The sequence below is a fragment of the Vanessa tameamea genome, chromosome 9 (genome assembly GCF_037043105.1).
Source record: "Vanessa tameamea isolate UH-Manoa-2023 chromosome 9, ilVanTame1 primary haplotype, whole genome shotgun sequence".
In the NCBI taxonomy this organism is placed as follows: Eukaryota; Metazoa; Arthropoda; class Insecta; order Lepidoptera; family Nymphalidae; genus Vanessa; species Vanessa tameamea.
Window position 1 is genome coordinate 11,179,562 of NC_087317.1, and position 26,990 is coordinate 11,206,551.

The 26,990-nt window shown below is 32.1% G+C and overlaps 1 protein-coding gene across 2 annotated transcripts; it reads left to right on the forward strand.

The window, feature by feature from the left end:
- The first annotated feature begins 291 nt into the window (after positions 1–291).
- On the forward strand, positions 292–24,388 carry LOC113396999 (poly(A)-specific ribonuclease PARN-like). Of its 2 annotated transcripts, none has more exons than XM_026635127.2 (14): positions 292–461; positions 541–896; positions 1,604–1,731; positions 2,446–2,601; positions 3,592–3,724; positions 4,165–4,286; positions 4,902–5,020; positions 5,282–5,524; positions 5,785–5,871; positions 6,459–6,607; positions 6,950–6,996; positions 21,842–21,873; positions 23,480–23,598; positions 24,167–24,388. In XM_026635127.2, the coding sequence occupies exons 1-14, from the start codon at positions 443–445 to the stop codon at positions 24,362–24,364; spliced, it is 1,908 nt and encodes a 635-aa protein (XP_026490912.2). In that variant the 5' UTR covers positions 292–442; the 3' UTR covers positions 24,365–24,388. The 2 variants fall into 2 exon arrangements, with proteins under 2 accessions (XP_026490912.2, XP_026490913.2); XM_026635128.2 differs by having other exon boundaries at positions 541–891; positions 1,599–1,731.
- Positions 24,389–26,990: the final 2,602 nt, after the last annotated feature.

A 26,990-nucleotide genomic window follows, 5' to 3' on the forward strand; every position in this document is an offset into this window, starting at 1 on the left:
AATTTGTAATATGTATAGTTTCATTTAATAAAGCTTAGTTTATTTTTATTATTATTTTCTTTACATATTCTCAAAGTTTAAGTTTGATAGTAAATTATTATACATATAAGTTTTTTTATTCAAAATTGATATTTTCACTTTTATAGATATTTATATTTCATTTCTATAATTTTATTATGATTAATAGTTAACTGGAGTGCATTGAATCAAATAGGCACAACGTGTAACAGAGGCTTTAGGTGCGCAGTGTCAATTGTCAAAGATTAGTATTTTGCTTCCTTGCGCAGTGTGTATGTACTGTAAATTGTAGTGTGTACTGAGTAGACACTAGACGGTATTGTGTTATTAGACTATTATTTTGTATATGCTCAATATTATTTACAAACAATCGCCTGTAATATCAAAATTACATTTATGTTTAATATAAAATAATATAATAACAATGGAGGTAACTAGAAAAAGTGAGTAATTTAATGGTAAATAAGGTAACCTTTTATTTATTGTTATACATTTGATCTCACAATAAACACTTTTTTTTAGATTTCAAAGAAACATTACCTCTAATAAGCGAATCTATAAATAAAGCGGATTTTTTGGTGATAGATACGGAATTTACAGGCTTAATTAACGGTCGAGATGTTTCTATGTTTGATTCTCCTCAAGAGTACTACACTACACTGTTGAATGGGTCAACCGATTTTTTATTAATACAGTATGGTCTTTGCGCTTTCTTCTGGGATGAAGAAGAAAAACACTACAAGAATGATGCATATAACTTCTATTTGTTTCCACGAGGGCGTCCTGGTCCCGAAAAAATGTTTTTATGTCAAAGTTCTAGCTTAGATTTTTTGGCGGCACAAGGATTTGATTTTAACAAACTTATCAAAGAAGGTATTTATATTTACATTTTTTTTAACAATATATTAATCATAAAAGACATGAATAAGAAAGATAGAATAGATATAAAATTAGTCAAATATAATGAATACCTACATACTTAAACCACTAATAAACAAAATAATATTTATCATTATTATTTTTATTGTCTTGGATACACCAATTCATTATTCATCACAGCATTTTGTAATACAGGAAGTAATAAATAAGAGTAGTATTTAACCTCAAAAACATTTTAGCAACTAACAACCCGTAGCACATACCAATATGGAATGGCATAAAAACCCCTTTGAAAATGGATTACTAAGCTATATTAATGTATATGAATAAATATTTTTATTTAGGATTTAAGGTTTCTAAACTCTTATGATGATGATGACAAAAAAAAAATCAAAGGTATCTTATAGGTAATCAAATTAAAGCCAAATTTTTTTTTACTTTAACATTAAATTTCAAATTTGTCACATAATATTTTTTTTTTTAATTGTTGGCCTACTGCAATAACTAATTAACTTTATAAAGTCACAAAATATGTTTTTTAAATGTTATTCGTTAAAATGTTGTTAATTTAATGTTCAAATATTGTTATTTTTCAAAATATCAAAACACTAAATATACTTATACTTTTTTGCAATTAATGTACTTTAACACTGAACTGTTGAGTGAATTTTGATATGAATATAGTGATAAACCTTTTTCAGGCATCTCATATATGACAGAACCTATAGAATCAAGGTTGCGAGAGAACTTGGCTGAGAGACAAAGTAGGAGTAATTCTGAGCAGGAATCTATCACTATTCCTGTTGAGCAAAGAAGTCAGATTGAAGACATTTGGTAAGAGAAATACTTTTAACTTGTAGCTTTGTTCGATACTGCACCTGATGCTGCAGTTTTGGAATGCCTGTGACAAGCCTTTAAAGCAGTATCTATACATCTGGTAGATTAGTCAAAGTCAAAGTCAAAAATCTTTATTCAATATAGAAGTGTTTACACTTGCTTATTGATAGTCAAAAATCTACCACCGGTTCGGAATTTAACACCTCGGACCTGAGAAGAACCGGCGAAAGAAACTCAGTGGGATTTTTCTTTTTTCCATGTTACAGTCATGAAAAGTAAAAAGAATAACAGATTTAACACAGAGCTCTGACAAATGCCTTCTTTAATATTAAGTCCAATAAGATTTCAGTAGTAGGTTGTAGTTACGAGGTTATTAATTATTTATTAAAAAAAAAAAATAAACTGTTCCTGATATATTCACCACTGTATTTCCTGTGGTTTCTATATGTTTTTCAATAGTTTTACAATCCTAATCTCTTTTTTCATGTAATTGCAATTGTATGAATTTTTAAAAACATATGTATGTCCAATATGTATGTCACTTTTCCTACTATCCAAATTCCAAAGGCCCATTTAATTAATTATGGTCTTTGTAACATTGCTGTTATGATACTGAAAGCATATCTGTTAAACTTACTCTTCAATATACATTGATTAGACGTAAAAAGGGTTATAAATGGGAATTGTTAAAATACAATATTTATTTTACAGTAAAAAAGTGCGGGAGTTTTTGGATAACAGCAAATCAGATGAAATGGAGATTGATAGATGCAATGCATTCATCAGGCGATTGCTGTTCCAAGAGCTAGGGGCACGTTTTAAAAACGAAGCATTTGTTGAGACCAAGGTTCTGGAAAATAAAGATAGGTAATTGTGTTTTGTAAATTTATAATTACTTAATTTAATTAAAACATAATGTAAAGTTAAATCAATAAATTAACAAATAGCAGACGTAGCACTTGATTTCCTTAGAAAGTAAGCTTATAACATATAAGAAGCATGACTACAATTAGAATTCCTTATTTATTAAACTTAAGTAAGTATTAAGTAGGATATTGATTACAATTAATATTATATTCAATAAAACATGAATATAATTACTAAACGAAAATAAATGTTAACTAAAACATTTAACATTGGTTAATGCTTTTTAGGGTTCCATACCCATAGGGTAAAAACGGGACACTATTACTAAGACTGCTGTCTGTCCGTGTATCTGTCACCAGGCTGTATCTTAAGAAGCGCGATAGCTAGACAAATTATATCAATATCTGTTGCCATTATAACAACAAGTACTAAAATCAAAATAAAATAAATATTTAAGGGCTCCCATACAAAAAACGCAATTTTTTTGTTTGATATAAAGAAATGGTAACAGGTAGGCACTTGAAATATTCACAAAATACTTAATTGTATATTTACTTTAATAATAAATAATAAAATAAATATATATATACATTTATATATATATAAGGGGCTCTCATATATCAAAAGGGATTTTTTGCCATTTTTTTGCCCAATATTAAAATCAGCAAATCAGCTTGAAATATTCTCAAAATATTTAGTTTTATTTAGACATTAAATTACCAACAGCTAGTGAAATATGTTGGAATGTTGATACAAAAATGTTACATTTTTCTTAACAACTTTAGTAAAGTTACCATGGATTAGTTTTATTTTTCACTGTGTTTTTATAGTGTTTATTTCATACATTCCCACCAAATCATACGTAGTATAGTTATTATGTTCTAAAAGACAAAATGTAAATACATATGAAAGTTTAAACATGTCAATTTTTAAAATTAGTCTTTTTTATATGATTTTATATGATTAACTAAGTTAGAAAAACTTTTGCAGGGTGTTAAAAGTAAGCCGGTTAACACCCGAAAATAAGGGTGAGAATCGCAACTTACAGAAGAAGGAGAAAGAGTGGGAGGAGTTTGAAGAAGCGGTTGGTTTTTCGAAGGTTGCCAGAATGATCAGTCAGTCGGTAAGCTAGTTGTGTTTCACTTATTATGTTTTCCAAAGAAGGAAAAGAACCAGAACAGTTGAAAAGCATTAATTTTAAAGATAGATAGGTAGATTTTTGCTATTCAATATGTGTGTGTTTAGTGTGTTGTTTGTATGTTGAATAAACATTTTTAACTATTAAATTTGAAAGAAGTAAGAGTAAATAATGAGCTAACATTGCAGTAAAACAAAGTATCTAGATTAGTCAAAAAGAGACATGTCTGAATTTTATATTTTACTATTGTCGGTACTTTCATTAACATTAATTTGCTTTTGATATAATAATTTGAAGGTCTTTAGCGCGCGTATGTGAGTTCAGCTAGTAAATGATAAATACAGAAATATAAAATATAGTTTTTTGCACAAATTATTTTCTTTATTGAGTGAGTAACTTATTATTACAAGCATATATTCTTTCAGGAAAAGTTGGTGATAGGTCACAACATGTTACTGGACGTCCTGCACACACTGAACCATTTCTTCCAACCGCTGCCTTCTGATTACTCTTCCTTTAAAGAGTTTACACATTGTATGTTCCCGAGGTCAGTTTGATTAGGAAATATATTTAAATATATGATTATATGCATTTAATTTACTGATATGCATAATAATGTTAGCTTATTCCTATTATTATATTTTCACCAGAACTATGACTCTAATTGTTTTTTCAGTGACAAAAGAAGTCTTGATGAAAATACTTGTTTAAACATTTAGTTTTAACCGACTATAATTCGTAAACATTGCTTAAATTATATTAAATAGCTGTTAGATCTTCGCTCGACGTAACTTGGAACTTTTTTTTTTATAAATAATTTAAAAATATAAATACAGTTCGGCCATTTCTTCTTTTTTGCATATAACCAACACAGATGAATAATTTGTACGTAAACTTGGTCCTGTTGTGGACACACTCATAGCTATTTTGTCGGGTCAGTTATTGTATTTGTCTAGCAATTGAAAACAGTAGTAGCTTGAATGGGTAAGTTGGACCTGCGCCTGAACCCTTTCCGGTCGTTTGGAATTGTTATTTCATTGGATTATGAGAGTTGGTACTTGTTAGTTGCAGTTCAAGCTAATTTTACTTGAGAATGGTCGTCTTTGGTGAAAACGGTCAAGATGACATCATCAGAAATTGATTTTTATAACTTATATTTCAGGATTCTAGACACAAAATACATGTGTAGTCTACCTCCCTTCAAAGACAAGGTGAATTCTAGTGTTCTACAGCATTTACTGTCAACACTATCAGAACCACCATTCTCACTGCCAAAAGTCGGTAAGTTACATTTTTATGAAACTTTGACATAAAAATATATCTTATCCTTTTTAATCGCACAATATTGGCCGTGCTTAGTGTTTGAGTTAATAATAAATTACATATTTCGGCCTCGGGTCAGCCGAGTCTACCGAAACATTCACGTTTACCCTCCACTCAGTGAGTCTCGTTGGTCAAACGTGCCGCCGCTTGACCCTAAGTCGAATAGCTTAGCCTGAAGATACTCACGGCGTGCACATCTAACGACACAATCGGGCGCAGAGTGCGCGGCGGGGCGCGGCTACACGTGCGCGCAGAACAAGGCGCACGAGGCGGGCTTCGACGCGTACGTGACGGGGCTGTGCTTCCTGGCGATGCAGGCGCACCTGGCGCGCATGCGCGGCGAGCGCGGCGCGCGCGTGGCGCAGGCCGACGCGCCGCCGCTGCGCCCCTTCCTCAACAAGCTGTTCCTGGCCAAGACCGCGCACCAGGACTCGCCCTACATCAACCTCACGGGCCCCGACCGTACGTACTGCTGTGCTTGTAGGGATGCAGGTTCAGCTGGTGTCGTGTATTGAACATTAGTATTTGATACTTTAAAATATACTCCATTTTAGAATTACTGTGTGTTCCGGCTGAAAGTGAATACAACATCAAACCAAATTAAAGTAAACCTTTCGAATACATCGTTACGTGTGATTTTTGTATATTGGACATAACTGAAGTAAAACACGATACATACCATAGTTTTGTTATGTTAAGGCATTATGTATATTTTGTTTCAGCGACGCCGTCCAGAGACCACGTCTTTCATTTAACGTTCCCAAAGGAGTGGCAGAGGAGTGACATTAATCAACTTTTCAGCGCCTTTGGTAAGATTATTTTACTTTTATCCGAAAGGCTAGAGACTCCTCCGAGCAGCGCTATGTGACTACGACTGAAAATGGTTATGATAAACGGAGACTCGCGTTTTTTGAAGAGCTGACCAAATCTCAGGTTGCTTCGATCCATCTCCTTTAGCGCAAGCATCGTAGGCAGTTTTCATTACAAAGACGCAAACGTGAATTAGTTATTAAGATAGTCGTTAAATAATTAAAGTATATTATATAAAACTAATTTCATTATTCATAAGAATGTAACGGAGCCATAAAAGGTCAAATCATTTATAGAACTCGTAAAGGCACATGGATGCAAAACGATGTGGATAAAGAAAATAAAGTACTTAATTTACTTGTTCCGGATAACATTTCTGTACAAGTATATTGTAGAACTACCGTTCCAAAGTATCAAGAATAATATACGATTAGTCAACTTCCACAACTACAATACAATAATACTCAGGGGAAAAATACGATCGTGCGTGGTGAGTTAAGCTCTATGATCATCATTTTATTTGAAACGGGAAGAAGTCTGGCAGAAAAATACTAATTAAATATATATAATATATTTTTAATATTAGGCCAAATCACAGTCCAATTCTTGGACGATACATCAGCCCTAGTTGCGTTATCAAGAAGAGATCTTGCGAAGACAGTCACCTGGGTGTTCGCCAACAACAACCGGATATCCATCATGCCGTACGTCAAGTACAAGCTGCTCAATAATAAGGTAATTTGAGCTTTATTTTGTCAGCCCCAAGATTTACATTCCTTTGTATTTCAAATATTGATTATTATGGACCATTAACAAAACAATTAACAAAATCAAAGTGAATATTTGTTTAAGATTACTAATTAATTATTATTTAATGAAATGAGAATAGGTTGTATTATCATGAAATAATCCATTAACATCCTTACCATTAATAAGAAAGACGGTAGACATGGCGCCTTATTAAAAATCCTGTGACATGCGTTCTATCTGAAAGAAATGTGTTAAATGTGTCCATTTGTTATCATATTTGTGAAACAAACTTTATGTATGTGTACTAAAGTATTGTTTCGTCTGCAGCACCAGAGCGAGCGTCGCGAGGAGACATCGGAGAAGTTTATGAGACTGTACGTAGTACTTTTTTCAATCGTGTTATCTGTTTTTATTTATTATTTTAATCAAATCGCCATCTCAGGATAATAATAAGTGTATTTTAATAAACTGTTGTCTATCATTTTTATATTTCAATGAAATCAAGCATTTATTAATTAATACTAAATTCCAATGTATTTCAATTGATGTTATAATCCCATTCCATTTCCATCCCATTCAAAATAACAAAACTATTACTTCGAAATCATAATTATCTCAGTCACTTAAGACTAACGATCGGTTCAGAAAATCAGGAATACCAGTAAAAACGTTTTTCTATTTGATGATTTATTAAACGTTGTCTTTCTTATTTTGATAAATATTGCTTTAAAATTACTAATTCTAATCATTCCTTATTATTTATATTATAAATCACACGCTTAGTGTCAATTAAGGCAACCTTAAATATCTTATGGGTAGACGAGTGTTACTTTTTCCTATGATTCTATAACCATATTCGTATTCGACATGATTCACATTTTACTTTAGCTATTCCAATATAGAAGATAATTTGTTCTATTTTTATTTTAAGGTTGGTGGTAATTAATTACTTTCATTTATTGTCATAAAAATTAATATGTAATGCATGTTTGTCGCTTATGGGAGTCGTGTGTGTCTATCTATGTATGTATTTAATTTATTTGTCAACTTGATAGTTTTTCTTATTTTCCATAATATAGCCTTTCAATTAGTTGGTTACTTAAAACTTTCTACTAGTACTCATAACGAAAGGTTTTTTTTTCGAATTAACTTTTAATGTTTTTTATATATTAATAGGATATATTTTAACGAGAAAATAAGGGTAAAGCGCTTACAATAGTCCTAATTCGACAAAAAGATTACCTACATAGCTCATAAATTACTAAGTATTTATTTCGATTAGTTTAGTGATTTGTAATTTACATCTTCCCTAAATAATTGTAATTTATACTGCAAATAAAAACACAGTTATTATCAATCATTCCTTATACAATTAACTTAAAATAATTACACCATTCGTTTGCTGTTTTTTGGAGTATACATTTTCTACCATTCATTCATGAAAATAATGCCGGCGCAACTCCACTGACAGTAAGGTTCTTGTGGTTTGCTTCCGAGAACTCGTTAAATTACTGACGCAAGCTTGATACAACTAAAATACCAAAAACAAGAAAGAACGAAAATCTTTCGCTGTAGGTAAAGAAAGCTGCAAGTGTCGAGATTATTCGGTCTAAGGTTTACCTACACAGCGTTTATCTTCTATTAGAAAAACTTTATTTAAGAAATTGTGTGTACCACACTAAAATACATAGCACACTACTCATGTTTTACTCAACGCTATTTGATGTTACAAATACAACCGGATCTCTCGAGAAATGGATAAAAAATACAGGCACGTAAGAAATATTATTAACGTGTTCATTATGTTGACTATTGTAAAAAAAGTTTGTGTATAATTAATAAGAAACAAACTATAGTCAATGTAAAATGAGTCAGAAAGGATGTATTCTCGGAAAAATGTTTTTGGGCGCCCTATTTACAATACATTAACAGCCTGTAAATTTCCCACTGCTGAGTTTTCCTTCACCGCCGAGCACGAGATAAATTATAAACACTAATCAGTTCACACAGCTCACGTGGAAATCTGTAGCTATTCTCATAATGTTCTATTTTTAAAACTTAATTTTCTAGACTACATTCTTCTAGAATACCAAATGACTTATAATGGTTTCTTTCGGGTGTTCTTCCATTATAATCTCAGTCTATATTTTCGAAGATATTTTCTTTAGGCTGCGTAAATGAGTTCTCTCCAATACAATTCGTAAAAATTGAGCAAAAAAATATTCTTGTACTTACCAATATATTATAATATCATGTATAATATATTATACATGTCATCATCTCATGTTAAATTTGATGTCTTGAGTTTAAATTGACTGGATCGTTTAAAGTTTTATCAAAAGTTTTAAACCGAAACAATCATCATTTTTTCTGTCTGTTTGTCGTTAGTTACTTTATGCTTATTACTATTATTATTACTGCTAGTTCAAATCTATGTACGTATTTCTTTAATGTATAATATAAATTTAACGCGAGCAAAACCGGGGGACCAAGATACTCTCAAATATTTTTTGTTAAACAAGTTACAAAATAACATTTATCTGAAGTTTGACTAATGCGGGGAATCCGCCAACATAAATAACGTCATGTTTTATGATTAGGAATTTTATAGAGCCTCCAATTTTAGTCGAGCTCTCTGTGAGCTCATGTAGTTTACCGCTAGATGGCGTAGTTAACTAGTTTTAATAATAGAGTGGATATTTTCTTAGTTTTTAGAAAATATTAACTGAAATAGTAAGTACGATCCTGTCTCCATGGTTTCCTAGGATCATACGATGTATACGTGTGTCTGGTACGCCTGCGTTGTGCAGATAGCTTAATTTGACCGATCGGCTCGTTTTACTACATTAATAACAAGGCGCTTTTAACTTTGTGGCACACTTTTATTGTATCTGCTTAGCTGAATTATCGCCCTCCGTTTTACTACGTTAAATGAATTAACGTATAACTTGTTTTGCTGGAATGATATATCCAATAGCATGAATCAAGCAAGCATCAAATGTTTATAGTGAGGTAAAAATATATGAAGTCAGGTTCATTATTTCGTAATTAGCTATTTAATTCAATTTTAAAAAATAATTTATAATTTAATTAGACTACGGAGCTTCGAAATAAAATTTACAAGATAAAATTGCACAATTTTTTACCAACTTTCCGTAAAAAAATATTTTTAATATTATGACGAAACGTATAGTATGTTAAATGATATTCTGCTAAATGTATATCATATGAAACGCCTATTCTAACTTTCGTAACACATGGGTCGAATTGACATTGTCATGTTTATAAAAAGCTTACGTTTATACTAATAAAATAATACGCTGGAAGATCATGTAGATAAAATGTTAACACGTGAGAACTACCTTCTCCATTAAATAACAAATTGGTGTATTAGGCTTTTTTCATCTTGAATAATTATGAGCAAAATGATTTCAATTTAAATGAATTTCCAATTATTTTTATGAAGGTTATAAAAAATACATAATTACTGAGCGATATAATATATTCGGTCGCATTTCGATTGGGTTTGTTTCACTGAGCTTTCTACTTGAAGCTATTGTAAGCCTCGGTTTAACGGATCGTGAGAGGATATCTGTAGGGTAACAACATTTAACAGCTACGTAGGATATTTTTATTTCAGAAATATTGTAGGGAGAGAGTGAAAATCATTTATAATTAGTTTTATCTCGCTTATATTGTAAAGTAAGTATGTCAAACATGTTCGAATAAAACCATAATAGTAGTTTATGGGATTTTTTTTCATTACTAATATATATACAATATATTACTGTGAAATACACAATGCAGTCGTTTTTTATTTTATAATATAGTAGTATAATAAACGACTTGGCAATATGCACTTGAGTTTATAATTATTTACTTGTTACATTAAATAATAATAACAATAAATATAAATAAATATTGGACAACATCACATACATTACTCTGATCCCAATGTAAGTAGCTAAAGCACTTGTGTTATGGAAAATCAGAAGTAACGACGATACCACAAACACCCAGACACAAGACAACATAGAAAACTAATGAACTTTTTCTACGTCGACTCGGCCGGGAATCGAACCCGGGACCTCGGAGTGGCATACCCATGAAAACCGGTGTGAACACTACTCGACCACGGAGGTCGTAATTGTTTTTATGTTGTTTTGTTTATTCAGGATAGTAGAAAGGGCACGTCATGATTATGTTAACACGCTCCTACGTTAAATTTAAAATTTTATTTACTACTGTTATAAATATCTGTGCCCATATTACTGCGTGGTCACCATCGGTCTGGACAATGGCGCGTGGTACGCGACCCCGCGACCTCGCGTGCGCGCTTCCGCCATCTTGCATTTTAATGCGCGCACCGCATTTGCATAGACCGACACGTGCGATGATATTCCATTCTCATTTACTTTGTGCTACCTCTAAGGGGAATTGTTTTGCTAAATCTCTGTTTTAATTTTCTTATTTCGTCTAGAAATGGAATAGGTACTTATATAATAACTATTATATTTTTTTGCCTTATCAAAACTTGTTAACAATATAAATTTCCAATAAAATTAAAGTTGAGTGACTTGCAACTTTTTTACACCAATAATAGAACTCCTTTGCGTTCAAAGTGTGCAGTAAAATATTATCGTATATGTATTAATAAACACTATTATTAAAAAACAAGATCAAAAAACATTTTTCCATTTAAAAAAAAAACTTTTTTAAATGTATAAAATCCTCATAAGTTCTAGGAATACAAGTTGAGAAACTATATGTTCACCAACAAATATACCACTGGCACATTTGTAGGCTTTAATTTTAATCGTAATTAAATGTCACTACAGTAAATCTAGAGTTGCAATTTCACTTTATCCCTATCTTTTCCGACCTTTATGAGATTTATTGGCAGTCCGCTTTGCATTAGCGACTAGCGACTGGCATATCAAAGTTTGGCACGGCGCATATAAATAAAAGGAGCGGTTAAAGAAACAATTGTGGCACGCGTCGATCGCTCGTAAACACTCGAGTTTCATCGGCATCGCTCGTGCCGATGCTATCTCGCGGTTACCTTGTTTAGGGCACAGAGTAACTTGGTATAGAAACCTATTACTTTCTTAAAATGTACCGAGCCCAAAAGATATTTTGCCAGTATGTTGAATATGTTTTTGGCTATACTTTGGGTTTTATTTCATTTCAATATGGTTGCTCTCTGCACTGAAATAATGAGTTTTATGTGTTTACATTTCACCTTGCTACTGATTTATGACATAAGTCATACTTTACTCACTTAACAGTACAATGTTTGTAAATCTTTATACTAATTACTTAAATGAAATTATGTTTAAGTCTTTCTTCAGGTTTGTAAGTGTTAAATAAATTATAAATATATCATTTAACCATTTCTAAATTAAATAATCATTATTTTTAATTCCTATGGCTCGTTGTAATTCAATGGAAATGTAATATTTTTTTATATGATTTTAGTAAACGTATATGTTTGTATGAATAATTTGTTGCGTAAGGCCTGCTTCTCTCACTGCTCTGTGTAAGGGTGCGCACGCGCCGCGAACTGGGTCGCGATTCTCGCCTCCAGCCTCCGATAGCTGTTTGCGGTAGTAACAGTCACTGATTTAAGCCTTCGTGACGCGCATGATCTTGTGTGAAATACTGTCCGCTCCCTGCACGTTGAGTCATCGCGATATACCCCTCGTATTATGCGCGCGCCACGTGTGGGAGTAGCTTTGCAATGTATTGAATAAAACAGCATTTACTTCATACCGTATCTGTTATATAAAGGTGTTCAATAATTTATTTCCAGTACAAACTTGTAGCTGGTTATAAATTTTTTAAAGTACCATCTTAGTATTTACATTTGAAAATGGTATAATACCATACAATATATTTCCTGGCCTTACATAAAGTCCAACTGCCATGATTAAATTATATAAAACTAATGGAGATTTTAATAGAGTATTTTGATAATTTAATAGTAATCATATATGACCAAGGAAGGGAAGCACCAACTTGATCCATATTTAAGGCCAATTGTAAAACTTTGTTTTGAGTTGATATAATCTTAGTTGTTATAACTAAATCATTTTTTATTACTTGCCGGGAAGATATTTTCGATAATTGATTTGGATTTATTGTGATCTTCGACTATATTGGACCGTTTTGTACAGAAATGTACCAACTTACGGACACAAATAAAAGTGATTTAGATTAAAAAATAGTACGTATAACATCAAAGTTATCTATCTGAATGCGCATCTTAACTTATACTAATATATTTACAAAGGTTTTTCGGCTAATCATTATCGTACAATATATATATCGGACATATAACGTAGCCACAGAAACACGTGGCCGGTCTGCTAGTATAATCATACGTATGTATAGTTAAACAGGGTTGTTGTCACTACAAAAATGATTTTCACTTTTAATTCTTACTAACTTTTATTAGTGCTTCGGTGCGTTCTCCTGGTTCTATTATAAATATGCAAAAAATATTTTAGGACGCATGTGGATCTGTTAAGATTTCCAATTTGTTAACAAAAATATGTTATATCTTTTTTGTAATTCCAAATTTATACTTTTTTTAGTTGAGAGTTCGTTCTCGATTTCATCGGCAGATGTTCCATAGAATTGCGTTTGGTATAAGAGCGTTAAAACCTGTCGAGTCAAATAAAGCATTAACAGTTACAATGATAGGTATCGCTTGGCTCTTCCAGTCCAGTTATCCGCTTGAATATTATTGAGGCAAGGCATTGAGAAACCCAGTACGTTCCGCTGTGCGTTCTGTCGTGTCGGATTAACACACCACAGATAGCATTCACTGAAATTATTGCTGAACTCGAATATGAATAATCTGTGGTCTGGTGACGGTAAATATCGGATTGTCGTGATGGATGCGTGTGTTTCGTTGTTAGGTTTATCGCTATTGGTTGGTGGAACTTTTGAATTTGAATTGGACTGTCTAACAAAATTTTAGTACATTGAAATATTTAAATCATTTTCGTGTCTTGAATCTTTTTCGTTCCGGTTTCGGTTAAAAGTAAGTTTTCAGTGTGGTATGTATATCTTTGTTTTTCGTTTCAAACATTATATTTAAGTGTGTTTTAAGACAAGTGAATTTAAATGTATTTTAACTTATTGCAATAGGTACCCCGTACCAGTTACTGGAATTCTTTGCCATGGCGTTGGTTCTTTTCAAAATAATTTATTTAGCTATAGAAATCTTATGTTTTATATATAAAGTTCTATTTCATTATGTCACAGCATTTGCATACAAATTACCATTAAGGTTTTCTAAGTCCAAACAAAGTAGCAAATGTCTCAAAGAGCGGCGAGGTATTTCGCCTGCGTGTAGACAAAAGGTGAAGATAACCCTGCGCTTGCGCATTGCACCAGCTTTGTACTGGTCCTTTATACTTGACGGGGTACTAATGGCGCCACCCGACGACGCCCGCGATTTAGTGTTATAAGACTGCATCTTTACGACGCACCATCAGTTTCACGCCTTTGTGACCGCTCGCCTGTTTTTAGACTCGATTGAATAGAAACTGGGAGGGCTCCACGCAAAACATATTTATTTAACTTGACTTTGTATCTTACTTTGGATGCTCGCCGTTGATAGTGTCTCGTACTCGAACCACCTCTTTATAATAGGAACATACGTCTGCGCTCTTGCGGAATAAAACTCGTTTTTATGAATACCACCTTTTTATATAACGTCCGTTATTATATTGGCTAACATTGTAGATGAATCGTAATGTCTCAGCCAATTATATTTTATTTCCATCGTTCGTAAGTAACAGATGAGACTCGTGATATAACTAACGCGTGCTTGGATCTACAGATGGACTACGACAGGACAGGGCAAAACCTCTTTGCACTGACACGTGGTATTTAACTGACATAGGACAGATTCGTGTTCGCTTGAGATGGTACACTTTGAGAGTAAGCCACGGTAGCCTTTATTCATAGTATTTTGAGCTATCAAGAAAACTATTACGGGTGATAATTGCCTGCTCGGGTTTGACAGATGGAATAGCTCTCCGAAGGCCCAAATACGCGGCGTCGGCGCACAATTTGCCCCGGACACGTCACTCAGTGTAATTGGCTGTAGGCCGCCATTAGCTAATGAGATCTTGCGATAGGATCTGGTCGGCGTTTGTGCAAAGTGAATATTCTCGAGGATAGTTCGCTCCGTTAGGTACCAGACGATGACAGCGGGCAGGCGACAACACGAAACGGATTTGAGATTCAACGATGTCTGTGTCGAGACGTGTGAAACTATTCGACATGCCGACGTCTTGCCTATTGCGTCTGATCTGTGCGTATAAGGCGCGGCCTCTCCGACAACGAGTAACGGATGAATTTACTACTGTATTTACTAGTAGCTTATACGGCCATATACTTGTATTCTCCTATATTAGTCCATTACTTGCATTACATTAGATTGGCTAATGGCCCCATAATATCTACCAAGAGTAAAACATTAGGTATTGAACGAACATTTCATTGGAAATCTTGTGTAAGCCATTAAATTGATTCTCCATTCGTTTTATTAGTCGTTTGTCATTGGAAGCTATATTGAATCGGTAACTAATTTAATTAGTGATGCAGTGTCCATAGGCGGAACGGATATTCGTTTATTATGGCATTAAACAAAAACTCTTCTAAGACATATTTGGCGCAATTAAGAATTTTCCTATACGTATCGAATATCTAAAAAACGTCCTTACCATGCGCGCCTTATTGCGTCACCGCAATGTAAACTAGTAATAGGGAGATTGGCTATAAATTAAGTGTAATTGATACGACAGAGACATCACAATCCTCGGTTATAAAAACAAAGTTTACCCTTTTCGAGCTGTTCTAATAAGCCTCCTGATGAATAAGGCGAAAATCATTATGGAGGCCGGTTTGTCGCATTAAAATTCGCGTAAAAAATAAACGAGTGAGGTAACGCTAACTATGTAAGATGTAAAGTTGCCGTGATCGACTGAGCGCACGCGACACCGGCGTCCAGCAGAGGCTATATGCCGACGAAATAAATACCCGAATTTGTATACATTTTATTTTTTGGATCAAAGAAAAACATTTCATTGAACAAGACTAACTTTAAATCTAAATCTTCCAAGACAATTAAGTCTTATATGAAAGAAAACAAATAGATAGATTTTATCATTTTATAGATAGATTAAAGTTGTTAATATAAGCATAATATAATAATGCATTTCATCACGAGTGTAATAAGTATCTCGTGAGGTCAAACATAATTTTCAACACATTTTTTGTTATTTATAAAAAAATAAATATTTAAATGTATTATTTTCCATACTTTGAAAAAGCAAGTTGGGAAGTGATATCCACTTACCATCCGGTGCCCCATAAATAGTCTATTCTTAATTTAAGAGTTTTGTGAGATATACTTATTCAAACAACAACATCTACAGTAGATGTAGATGTAGATGTTGAATTATACACTAAATATGTCTTTCTGTCTCCTTACATTCCATAAACTGAGATAAGAAAGTCCACCTATTATTGTGTTGGGTGCAACAAGCGAATCGTGATTGCTCGGAAAGGGATGAGGTACGACCCGTACGCCATACTAGCAATATCACTAACACCACGGTATTACCATATTATCGTTCGTCCTTTTATTTGGTGCCAAAATTGGAATTGCGTCCATGTAAGCCCGACCTTTACCGTTGTTTGCTGTGATTTAACCGCTGCGATATCCCTGTAGCCACGGTAACAATAAATACTGGTAGCGAATTAAAAGACCCATCGTAAACGTTAACGGACGTTTTGCCTAACTAATTTCGTATTGGATTACAACGATGTTTTTAAACTCTTCCTGTTGTGTCGCGATCGCTCTGCGAGTGTTGGGTACCGTAATTTGGAGCGTAGGCGACTATTTATTAGAACAATATCTATTCCAATATTTCTATTATTATTAATATTTATATTATTTGGTATTTTGAATGTGAAATATAATTATAATATATCTAACTATCAATTAAATTAGTATTTTCCTGTTTACATATATGTGCTTTTATAATAAATCTAACTCGTAGTTCAATTTCGTTTAAGTATGTACGTATCGTCTAATTTTTTATATAACATAATTTATGTTATTTTTATTTTATAGTCATTTCTAAGATACTCGCTGTTAATATCTAAACATGGTTTAAGTGTTACATGGCATTCAATGAAAAAAATGTAAGGGCACTTATCTCTCTTTAAGATTTATTGAGTTTGTAGAATATACTCGTAACTACATTGTAGACTTCCCTTTTAAAAGTTGTAGGGATACACTACCGTTTGATACGAATAATAGTATAGCCTATTCCAATCGAAGTAGGAATAAAGATAAACAAACCTTAGATATATGTATTTCATGCGATTTGCTAATAGCTCCGCTGTATGTAGTGGCACTACTAAGAGTTTATGATTAATATATCATTCTCTAATTATACGTCCAAAACTCCGAAAACAGTTGCGTTATCGTTCAAAACGCCATTTTTTCGCAAATCCATACTGAATATCATAGATTAATCAAACTCTCGACCAATGATATCGCGTCAATTTGCTGCCAAATGTTGTTTTGGCTTTTTTCCTGTTATGGTTGGAATAGAGTATATATTATTATTGTTTTTACCCTTTAATTCCGTTTCGGCCCATTGTAATGCATGCAATAACGCAGTAAACCTAGTTATTAACGCCAGCTGTCACGAGTGTATGTATAATTTCAATGATTACACAATTTAATTGATCGTGTGTTTGTTCTAAGCAACCGCATCTCTGTGTAGAGCATGGTTAGAATGTTATAAGGGTCCTATAATTACATTTTGTATATAACGAACAACTTAACAATGTTAATTTATATATCAATCACGATATATAGACTTTTTACATTAAAAAGAATGTTAACAAGTGTATACTCCGATGGTTAGGTTAGCTTATAATCCAACTAGCTATATACTGAAACATCTATCGGAATTGTAAAGGAATTGTAGGAAGATAAAAAAGATAATATTATTATGGAAACTTCACACAAGTCCAGTACAGTCATACATTTCACCATTAAAAGTGCCATTAAATGAGGTATCGGCGAAACATACCATATTCAGTCTGAAAAGCGATCTAATGGCGTCGTGGTTAATATACCGACAAACGTCAAACGGGTCATTGTTTTGAAACTGATGTATGTGCATAAGTTACGTAAACAGTGTACCCGGGCGTCACTCGGTGACAGATAACACGGGCTAATGCGGTGTTAGCATCGGCCTTAGGGAGTATAATGTGGCCGGTGGTTCATCAGAAAACAAAAGTATGCCTCGCACATGTCAATGCAGTTTACAATTAAGTGAGCCGACTAGTTTTCAATTTAGAATTCATTCAGATACGCATTCTTGTTGTGACGTTTTTGTAGAAAAGTTAATTCGAACAGTTTTTTTTCTATTTAACATACAGAAGCGTTTATTCGCTTTGTATTTTAAAAATTTAATAATTCATATTGATTTGGAATGTAATATATTATATATGTAATTCGACAGTTACAGCTTATATCCGAACCTTTGACTTGATGCAGCTTATTTAAACATTCATCTCAAAGTAGTATAGGTCACACGTTTAGCTAGGGATTGCAAATTATAAAGCGAGATATTAAGTAAAAATTATTACAGGACATAGTTATTCAACATGTGCTACAGTTAGTTGTCTCTTAATAGAAATCCCGAAAAGGCTTATTTCGATCTGAGTTGCGAACGTCACTCCTGAATATATCTTATTAGTAGATTCAAACAAAAAGTGCAGTTACAAGTCAATTGCCGCTTCTCCGCGTGTCACCGCGCAGGCGCGCCACGATCCTTATTTGGAGCAATGTTTGATAAATGAACCATCCCGTTGAGCTTTGAGACGATGTCCGATGTCCGAGGTCTCGATGATTTTATGTGAGAGAACACAGCGCCTTTAATTGCTAATTGTAAGAACGCGATGATCGAGATAAGTACAGTTGCTAATATAAGAAACTCATATTTTATTTGCTCAACATAATTTTTCTCATTACATCCTCTCCATATGGATTGATTATTACTCGAGTATTAACAATGAACCATTCATTTTAAATTGCAACTTATAAACTGTCTCGATAAGTATCTAATTTTGCGATTTATCGTCGACTGCCTCATTATATGTCCCGCGGAATGAGACATAGAGAAAGCGACAATAAACCGTATAGGAAATAACTTTAACACACGTAAAACTTTTTCAAACGATACGTTACTTTTAAATGGACTTCTATTAGATTCTTAACATTGAATCAGCGCTGTGGTCGTGACCGAAGCGAAGTAATTTGGCTCACTGGTGGTATGTCCCTGTATCGTGACAGGTGAATGCGAGGCGCTAGTGTGTCCAACACCACAATTAGCCAATGCGTTCTCGTACCAATTAAACCAACATCGACATCGACATGTTTTCTATTCCTTGAAAAATTAAAGCGTAAACACTCGCAATGTCGGTTCGAATTAAAAAAAAAAAACACTTCAATATTTTTATAGTCTGGGTTTGAATCGGAAATATTTAAGAATTTATAAAGGTTGAAAGAGTTTTTCTTTGATGTGTTATTATTCTGTGGAATTCTAGTCGAGTTTACATAAATATGGGCTAGAGACTATGGGTTAACAATACAATTTGTACATCGCATAAAACTTTTTCTGAACATCTATAGTTACTTAAGAAATTTCTTAGTATGATATAATATTATGAATAATATTTCAAGCAAAACAATGTATGACATTTTGTATCATCTTTTTGAATATTAAAACATTCAACCTTTTTGAATTAATTAAGAAAACGTTATAAAAATGTTATACTGAATACACAGCATACGGTTTGCTGTTTTTATATTAGAATTTCTTGTTATTGGTTAGTTGACATTTGATAAAGATCACAATCAAACGCTCCACTGTTATTACCCGGAACTATACCTACTTATAATCCTTAATTAAAGTCGGCCATTTTAATTAGTACGCACGTCTACAGCGACTTTATGGGCATACGTTCAAATTGTATTTGATGTTTAAATAAAAATATAATTAAAAATGAGAAGTCTGATATATATGTTTTAAGAATAAAAATAGATGGTTCGGGTTTTGGAAAGCATTTTTTTAGGTTATCATCAATTCAAAAATAGAAGTAGTCACACTCTAGCATATTAATAAAATAGACGAAATTATGTAAAATTATTTGATCATAATGATTTAATTGTATATTAATATCAACTGCACACCGTGAACACGTAGCCGAGTACAACAATGTCACTACAAAAAACATCGCTCTATTTATTTCCAACTACCGCATACAGCACGTACGAGTTTAAATTAAAAAACAACATAAACGGATGTCCAAAAAAATCCTCCAATAAATAATTCCTTTCAATTAATATATATTGGGATCAGTGTCTGCATTATGTATACTAGTATAATGGCTTGTCGAGTTATAAATAAATTGGAATTGATTGATGAATATTTCTTAAATTTCCATAGCTTGTATGTCAGTCAACTTCTTCATAGGTAATATTCGGTTAGTAATAATTAGTAAAAGCAAATTTATTTATAAAAAATATAACACGATCGTTCAAAATCACGATTTTGATACGTTTCGTTTTCCGTAACAATTACAAACAATAAATTTAATTTTTATAGCAAAAGAAATAAATTATAATAGCAAAATAAATAAATATAAATTGTATACGTTATTTTTTATCAAATTTTAATACCTAAAAAATTTTACTATTAAAGTAATATCATTAAATAAATTAATAGTTGGCTTATTGACATATTACTTTAAATTGAATGAATATTTTTATAAATCCCATGAACATATTAGTGGTATGTGAACGTTATAACGGTGGAGCTGTTTTCAAATCAACGTCCGTACTACTCAGATGCCCGTTTACATGTATCTTACTATATTAAAAAATATAAAAATGAATAATTTCTACTTTATTTGATCTGGATTATATATTATCTATGGATAAAAGGAATTCGTTTGGAAAAACTGGATGACTCCCATACCTACTTTTGTAGCTGTAATAGAGATTAAAATAACCACACGTATTATAGTCGAGACGTTGTTGATATCGATAGTGCCCCAATAAAATTATATTCGATTCGAGTCGAGTACCTACTTCACTTTATGGTGCGAAACATATCGTAAAAATTTATTGTACCATAATGACATTCTATCGATAATAATACTTATTGTCGTCTAACCAACGAGTAATTATGTATTAATATCTCGCGTGTTTATTGTCCCATTTTATAACGATTGCAATAGTACCTTTGAATTGGATACGGTTAGTTGCTAATTTAATATATATTTAAAAAAATATATTCCTATTTCAAATACATCCTACTTTTATTTTTAATTCATGCAAATATATTTGTAATGTAGGTTACTTTTTATATTTATCTAAGCTTGTCCGTGTGTTTTGGTTTCACCAAAAATGTTATGTATCTGAAAACAATGAATTCACCTAGAATATCGGTATTTTTCATTACAAATGATAACATATTAATGTACGTAAATTGTCATTAAGATCGATTAATTAATTGAAACATAGGTGACAAAACATTTTTTTATAATTTTAATAATTTTTAGACGACTTTAGCGAGTATCGATATTGAGTCGAATGCCACTTAAATAATTTGAAATACTCGTTTCGTCATCTAAAAGGCGTTCCTCGAGCATGTATAACGTATTTACAGAAACATTGTCTTAAATAGATGTAGACACTATGTATGGAAAATATTAAATGGAAGTACGCGAACAATTGCATTTATTATAAGAGTGCAGAAATATAATAACAGACAATGACTATACTCGTACGTATGATTACACAAAAACAGAGCTGCCATTCCTATCCCCTGTTCCAACTAACTGTTTCTATTACAACCAACCATTGAATACCAGAATATCAATTTCATAACTATTTTCATATTTTTTCATATTTTTATTATATTTCTTTAACAGGAGAACAAAAATAATAGCTAACATTGCCTTAAAACATACCTCCAAAATCCATTACTGTAATCGCATTAAGATCACAAAAAAATAATTTAATATCCTATTTTTTAGTTTCGTTTATGGTCTGGTGTTGAAATAACTTTACCATATTTATAAAGTTTATATACGAAATATTTTTTACAGGTATTCATCCGACAACGCGTTGGCCCGGCGAGGTATGTCCATTTAATTTTTTAATAACTTCATAAAAATAAATATTAACATTTTGTAAGCTTGTTATTCATTTATTCGTTCTTAAGGTATTTTATCAAGGACCGTTTTGTTAAATTTGTAATTTAGAAAAAAATATATCATTAAAAACATTTTTTTCATAATCAGGTAATCTTAAAAATAGTTGTTAACATTTTAACGAATCAATAAGTATAACATTATAATTATGCACATATATCATTTAAAAGGGTCAATATAAATGTAGTTTTCTTTTTTAAATCTTAACAACTTTTATTCGAGTTTCCGTCAGTAGGAACATTGCTGCTGCAACACGATCTGATTGATGATAAAATAACAAAAAGGTTTTATTGGTTCCTATAAAATTAATGTATATTTAATCTTAATTATGTGCTTTTTATTTGCATTCAAAATTAACACTTAAGGGAAATCCATTTGTAAGTATAAATTAGATAACGATTTCTAAACGTACAATATAGACTACTGTTTGATATTAATTTATTACTAATTATGTGCTTAACAGTAACTAGAATACACTTTAGTTCATTTATTGTAATTAATAATGTAATTGATATCTAGTTGATGCTTTTAAAATTTTGGAGGGGTGATTCAAAGGTAATAATGCTGAGTGTTTGAAACAAGAGCTGTATTTGTTTAAGAACATTGTCTTCCACCGATTTGATACATAATCTCTTCTTTTCCTATTATTCTTCTACATCTACATTTCCTTCTCAAAATAATTACTGAGCGTTCATCGCTTAAATATCTTGCCGAGTATTCGTTTCTCGAGCCGTGACAAAAAGAAGAAGTCGTTGGAGACTCGATCTTGAAAATAGAGTAGGTGATCAAGCTGTCTGAAGCCTGTTTCTCGGTTGGCAGACAGTTCACAGGTGCATTGTCTTGATGAGACAGGCCTTATCGTCACTGCTTGCCACATTTTTATTTTTATTGGCTGTCTAGTAGTTTTCTTATTTGGTTTGCGTTGCAAGAGTCCATAAAAGTGGCTTCCTTCTCCCATTATTCGATTATTATCATTACTAATAATATAAATGCAACGGTCTGTCTATTAGCTTACGGCCAAACGACTGAATCGAATTTCATCAAATTAATGCAAGGAAAGACTATAGGCTTTATACCTAACACCTGACGACTAATCCCTGAAACTAGTTTTGTATATATTGAATGTCGACAAAGATGTCTTAGTAGTCCTGAGTTACGAATCGAGACAGTTAGAGATCTTCCTTATTTGCAGTTCGTTTAAAATTTCAAGGTTGCGCTCATATTTTTTTAAGATTTATACATGTATTACCTTTGGACCCGATTATAATTATCTTTGGATCACCTTGTTTATAACCTTTAAAGTATTTTTTTATTTATTTGTGGCTTTATATTGTAGTTACGTTATCAGTATTAATCAAAGAGAAATTATATGTTAATACACATTTTATATAACACCCGTAAATGATTTTATCTTGTTCAGTACAAAATCTCTAAAAGAAAATAAAATACGAAAATTGGTAACATCTGAACTAGAAGCAATGTAAAGTTTATTTATTTTTATAGCGATTATTTATTATTCATTGTAATTATTAGATACTGTCAGTGATTCTAACGCGACCGGGTCGCCGGAGAAGAGTCGAGGGCGGTCGAATAGTGTATCGTTAGCAGACGCGCAGCCGGCTCGCAAGAGGTGCGCTTCCGGCGTGTTTCAGGTAATTACAGGCACATACGTACTACATCGAATCCGAATGATTCATCTTCAAATTGATTTGATTACAGTCTAGGGATTTAACTACAACATTTAATATAACAAATTCTTCCACGACTCGCGACTGCGTGTGGTGAGATCTCTTGGAAATTATGATGACATCGTTTTTTTTACCAATATGAAGTCACCAAAATAATTGACAACGTTTTTGCGAGAGTAAAAAACGTTTAAAATTTAATTTAATTTTACGACAAGAAGCGTGTTTATTTCGCCGAAATATATTTTTTGTGGCTTTTTATTAGGAAAATCGACATTTTGAAGTATTTTTTCAAACATAGTAGAATACTATTTAAAATTAAATTTGGATATTGTCTTTGTACTAGCAAGTAAAACTAAAATTCTTAAAAACTTTTTTACAAGATAAGTAAATAAGGTGAAAAATATTTTTAGATCGTAAAGCACTCTCTGCTTTGCACCATGAGCCGTGTAAATGGATATAACAATTAAAATTTTATCAATTGAATATAAGAAAAATTAACTATTTTTTCCATTAACTGTAATCATTTTTATAGATTGATGAAATGGAACCGCCGCCAAAGAAAGCTGAGCTCGTCGTCTCGAACGGAAAAAGGAAACACAGTGACTGTGCGAAAGAAACAACAATATCCAAGAGGAAAGAGACGAATAAAGTTATAGACAGATATGACAGTGACAGTAAAAGTAAAGTGGAATGCGTAAAAGCGTTCAAGGAAATTGACAGTTGGGATTAATAAATTTAATTGATGTTGATGTGACGAGGTGTTTTATTTACTCGCGCTGAACTGCGCGGCACATAATTATAGTATAGTTGGTAAAGTTGAAGACAAAGTTTTTGATTGTATTCATATTAAAAAACATACGTACATGTTTTTAGCAATATATTATGTCTTGGTTTCAATAATTTTCTACTCTATTTTTATGAAGAACCAAATCTCAATACAAACGCTTTAAATATTTTTTAGAATAATTTTCGTTTTTTTTTTATTTGAAATATTAATATATTCTTTATATATGCAGTGTTGCTTATTTTTATAGATAATTGTGTCATTTAAAATAAGTAATATAGTATAATATCGTTATGCAAGTTTAATTATTGAACAAAATTAAACTAAAAATAAAATATTTTTGGATGTCCCTAATATTTAAATAACTAAAATATTATAGAGACATAATATTAGAAATACAAGCCATGGCCTTGTAAATATTTAAAATTACTCTTGTATTATAAAAATACATTTTGTGTAATAAAGGATTAATAAATCAAAACAAAATTAAAACTTGTTTAAAATAATTTGATCTATTCACTCACGAAGGCGCTTCCCTCCACGTTTAATTAAATATCGGCGTATATTAGTATTGACTGACGCACGTGCTTGCTTACGAAAGGTCGTAAGTGTGTGATACGATCAACGTAAGAGAAAGACAGCAGAAATATAGAAATTAGCTTTGTTTTTTTAATGTTACCTGTAGATTGACATGGAGATGCCATCGTGAGTGAATAGATCGATGCAAATTATGCGTATCAGTTAAAACAACTTAGAATCATTACATAGTATAAAACAAAGTCGCTTACCGCTGTCTGTCCTCGTGTATGCTTTGATCTTTAAAATTACACAACGGATGCAGTTTTTTTTAATAGATAGATAAATTCAAGAGGAAGATTTATATATATAATACATGCACATTGTATACCTTAAAAAGGTCTTAAAAAATCCGTGATTGTATATATATCTATCTTTTAGGGATAACCCACAATAACCATTTTTTATCCTTTACTTTTTACGAGAAATAATGGCTTATTTTCGAAGCGATTTTAAGCAACAAAGCATTAATTCTTATCCAATTAAGTACTAATATAGATCAATAGGGCCCTTTACAGCATTTAATATAAATGAATATTTTCGAAGATATTACAGATTTAAAATGCGGACGAATGGGACATAGCGGTTTGTATTGTCTAATGACAAAAAGGCTGTGAACGTTGTAAGACATTCTGTAGTATATTTAGTATCAGCATTGCACCCGTGCGAAGCCGGGGCGGGTCGCTAGTATATGTATAAAACTAAAATAGTGTATTGAACGATTTCGGTCTTCTGGATTCGAGAGTAAATTATTGCACGGTAGATATACAGGTGTACACGAACACTCAACTCGACTTGAATGTGTTATCTCACTTTCATAAACCGATGGGACGGCGATCTGATACGAACGGAGATAATTTAGGTTCAGAACCAACGGTTTTATTTGCGAAGTGTGTAAACACAGCTAACTTTTACTTTAAATTATCACTGACATTCCTTGACAAGAAAACCAAATAACATTTGATCTGCGGCTTTCCATTTTAGATCTGAGATATTTCAATATAAACCGTAGTATATGGAGCCTATCACTATTATGGATTAAAAAAATCACAAGATAATCTTTTTCAATATATCCTTTATGTATCGCGCTGCGAAAATGCCTCGGATACAATTACGATGTGAAGGTTACACACATGTGTGTAATTACTGACTCACCACCAAAAGGCCTATATTCGTCTTGTTACACTAGAAGATTCTATTTCTGGGTCGCCTCCGCACTTTAATCCTGTCTAACTTAACAAAAAAGATTGATTCTTCAACTGACATCGCCGCTGTCGCCGCCACCAATGTACGAATGAACATTTTTATTTTATATACTTATATATTAATAATCACTTTTAATTAATACTTAACACGAAAACTTTTAACATACCTACCTTTCTTTAAATAGAAAAGCAAAAGAAAGAACTATAACTTAAAATAAAACTAAATAACAATTTGCATAAAGAATAATATAAAAAGCAAAATAAACCTGCGGGAGATTGAGCCAGACAAATAAGTATGTTATATCTACTTCTATCGTAAGAAAAATTTCTAGGTATGTGAGCAAGGAAAAGGACCGAGCAAGTAAATGTGCCAGACATGTGACAAGCATGCATGCCTTTATGTCAGCCATGTATATAATACTTAGGGTTTTGTTGCTTACCTCAGAAGTCCAAGGAGGATTTTCGTTTGACTCGGCATCATTTAACATTACAAAAATTAAAATGTAATAACTTTTAATTAGAATTACACCTCGTGGACTGCAGCTCCTCTGAGATCATGTATTTTAACTTAAACAAATCAGGTGTATTTAAGGAAACACGACGGTAGCACATTTTTTTGACAAAAGTTTAAAAATAAATTGACATATCACTCGATTTATTTTTGGATATCCAAAATAAAAAAACAAATGAAACGCAGAAATAAAAGACGGTTAAATTTTTTTTTATTCAATTTTTTATAAATGGCCAGTAGTTACGTAGTGAAAAGTTCATATTTCCTATTTAACCAATTG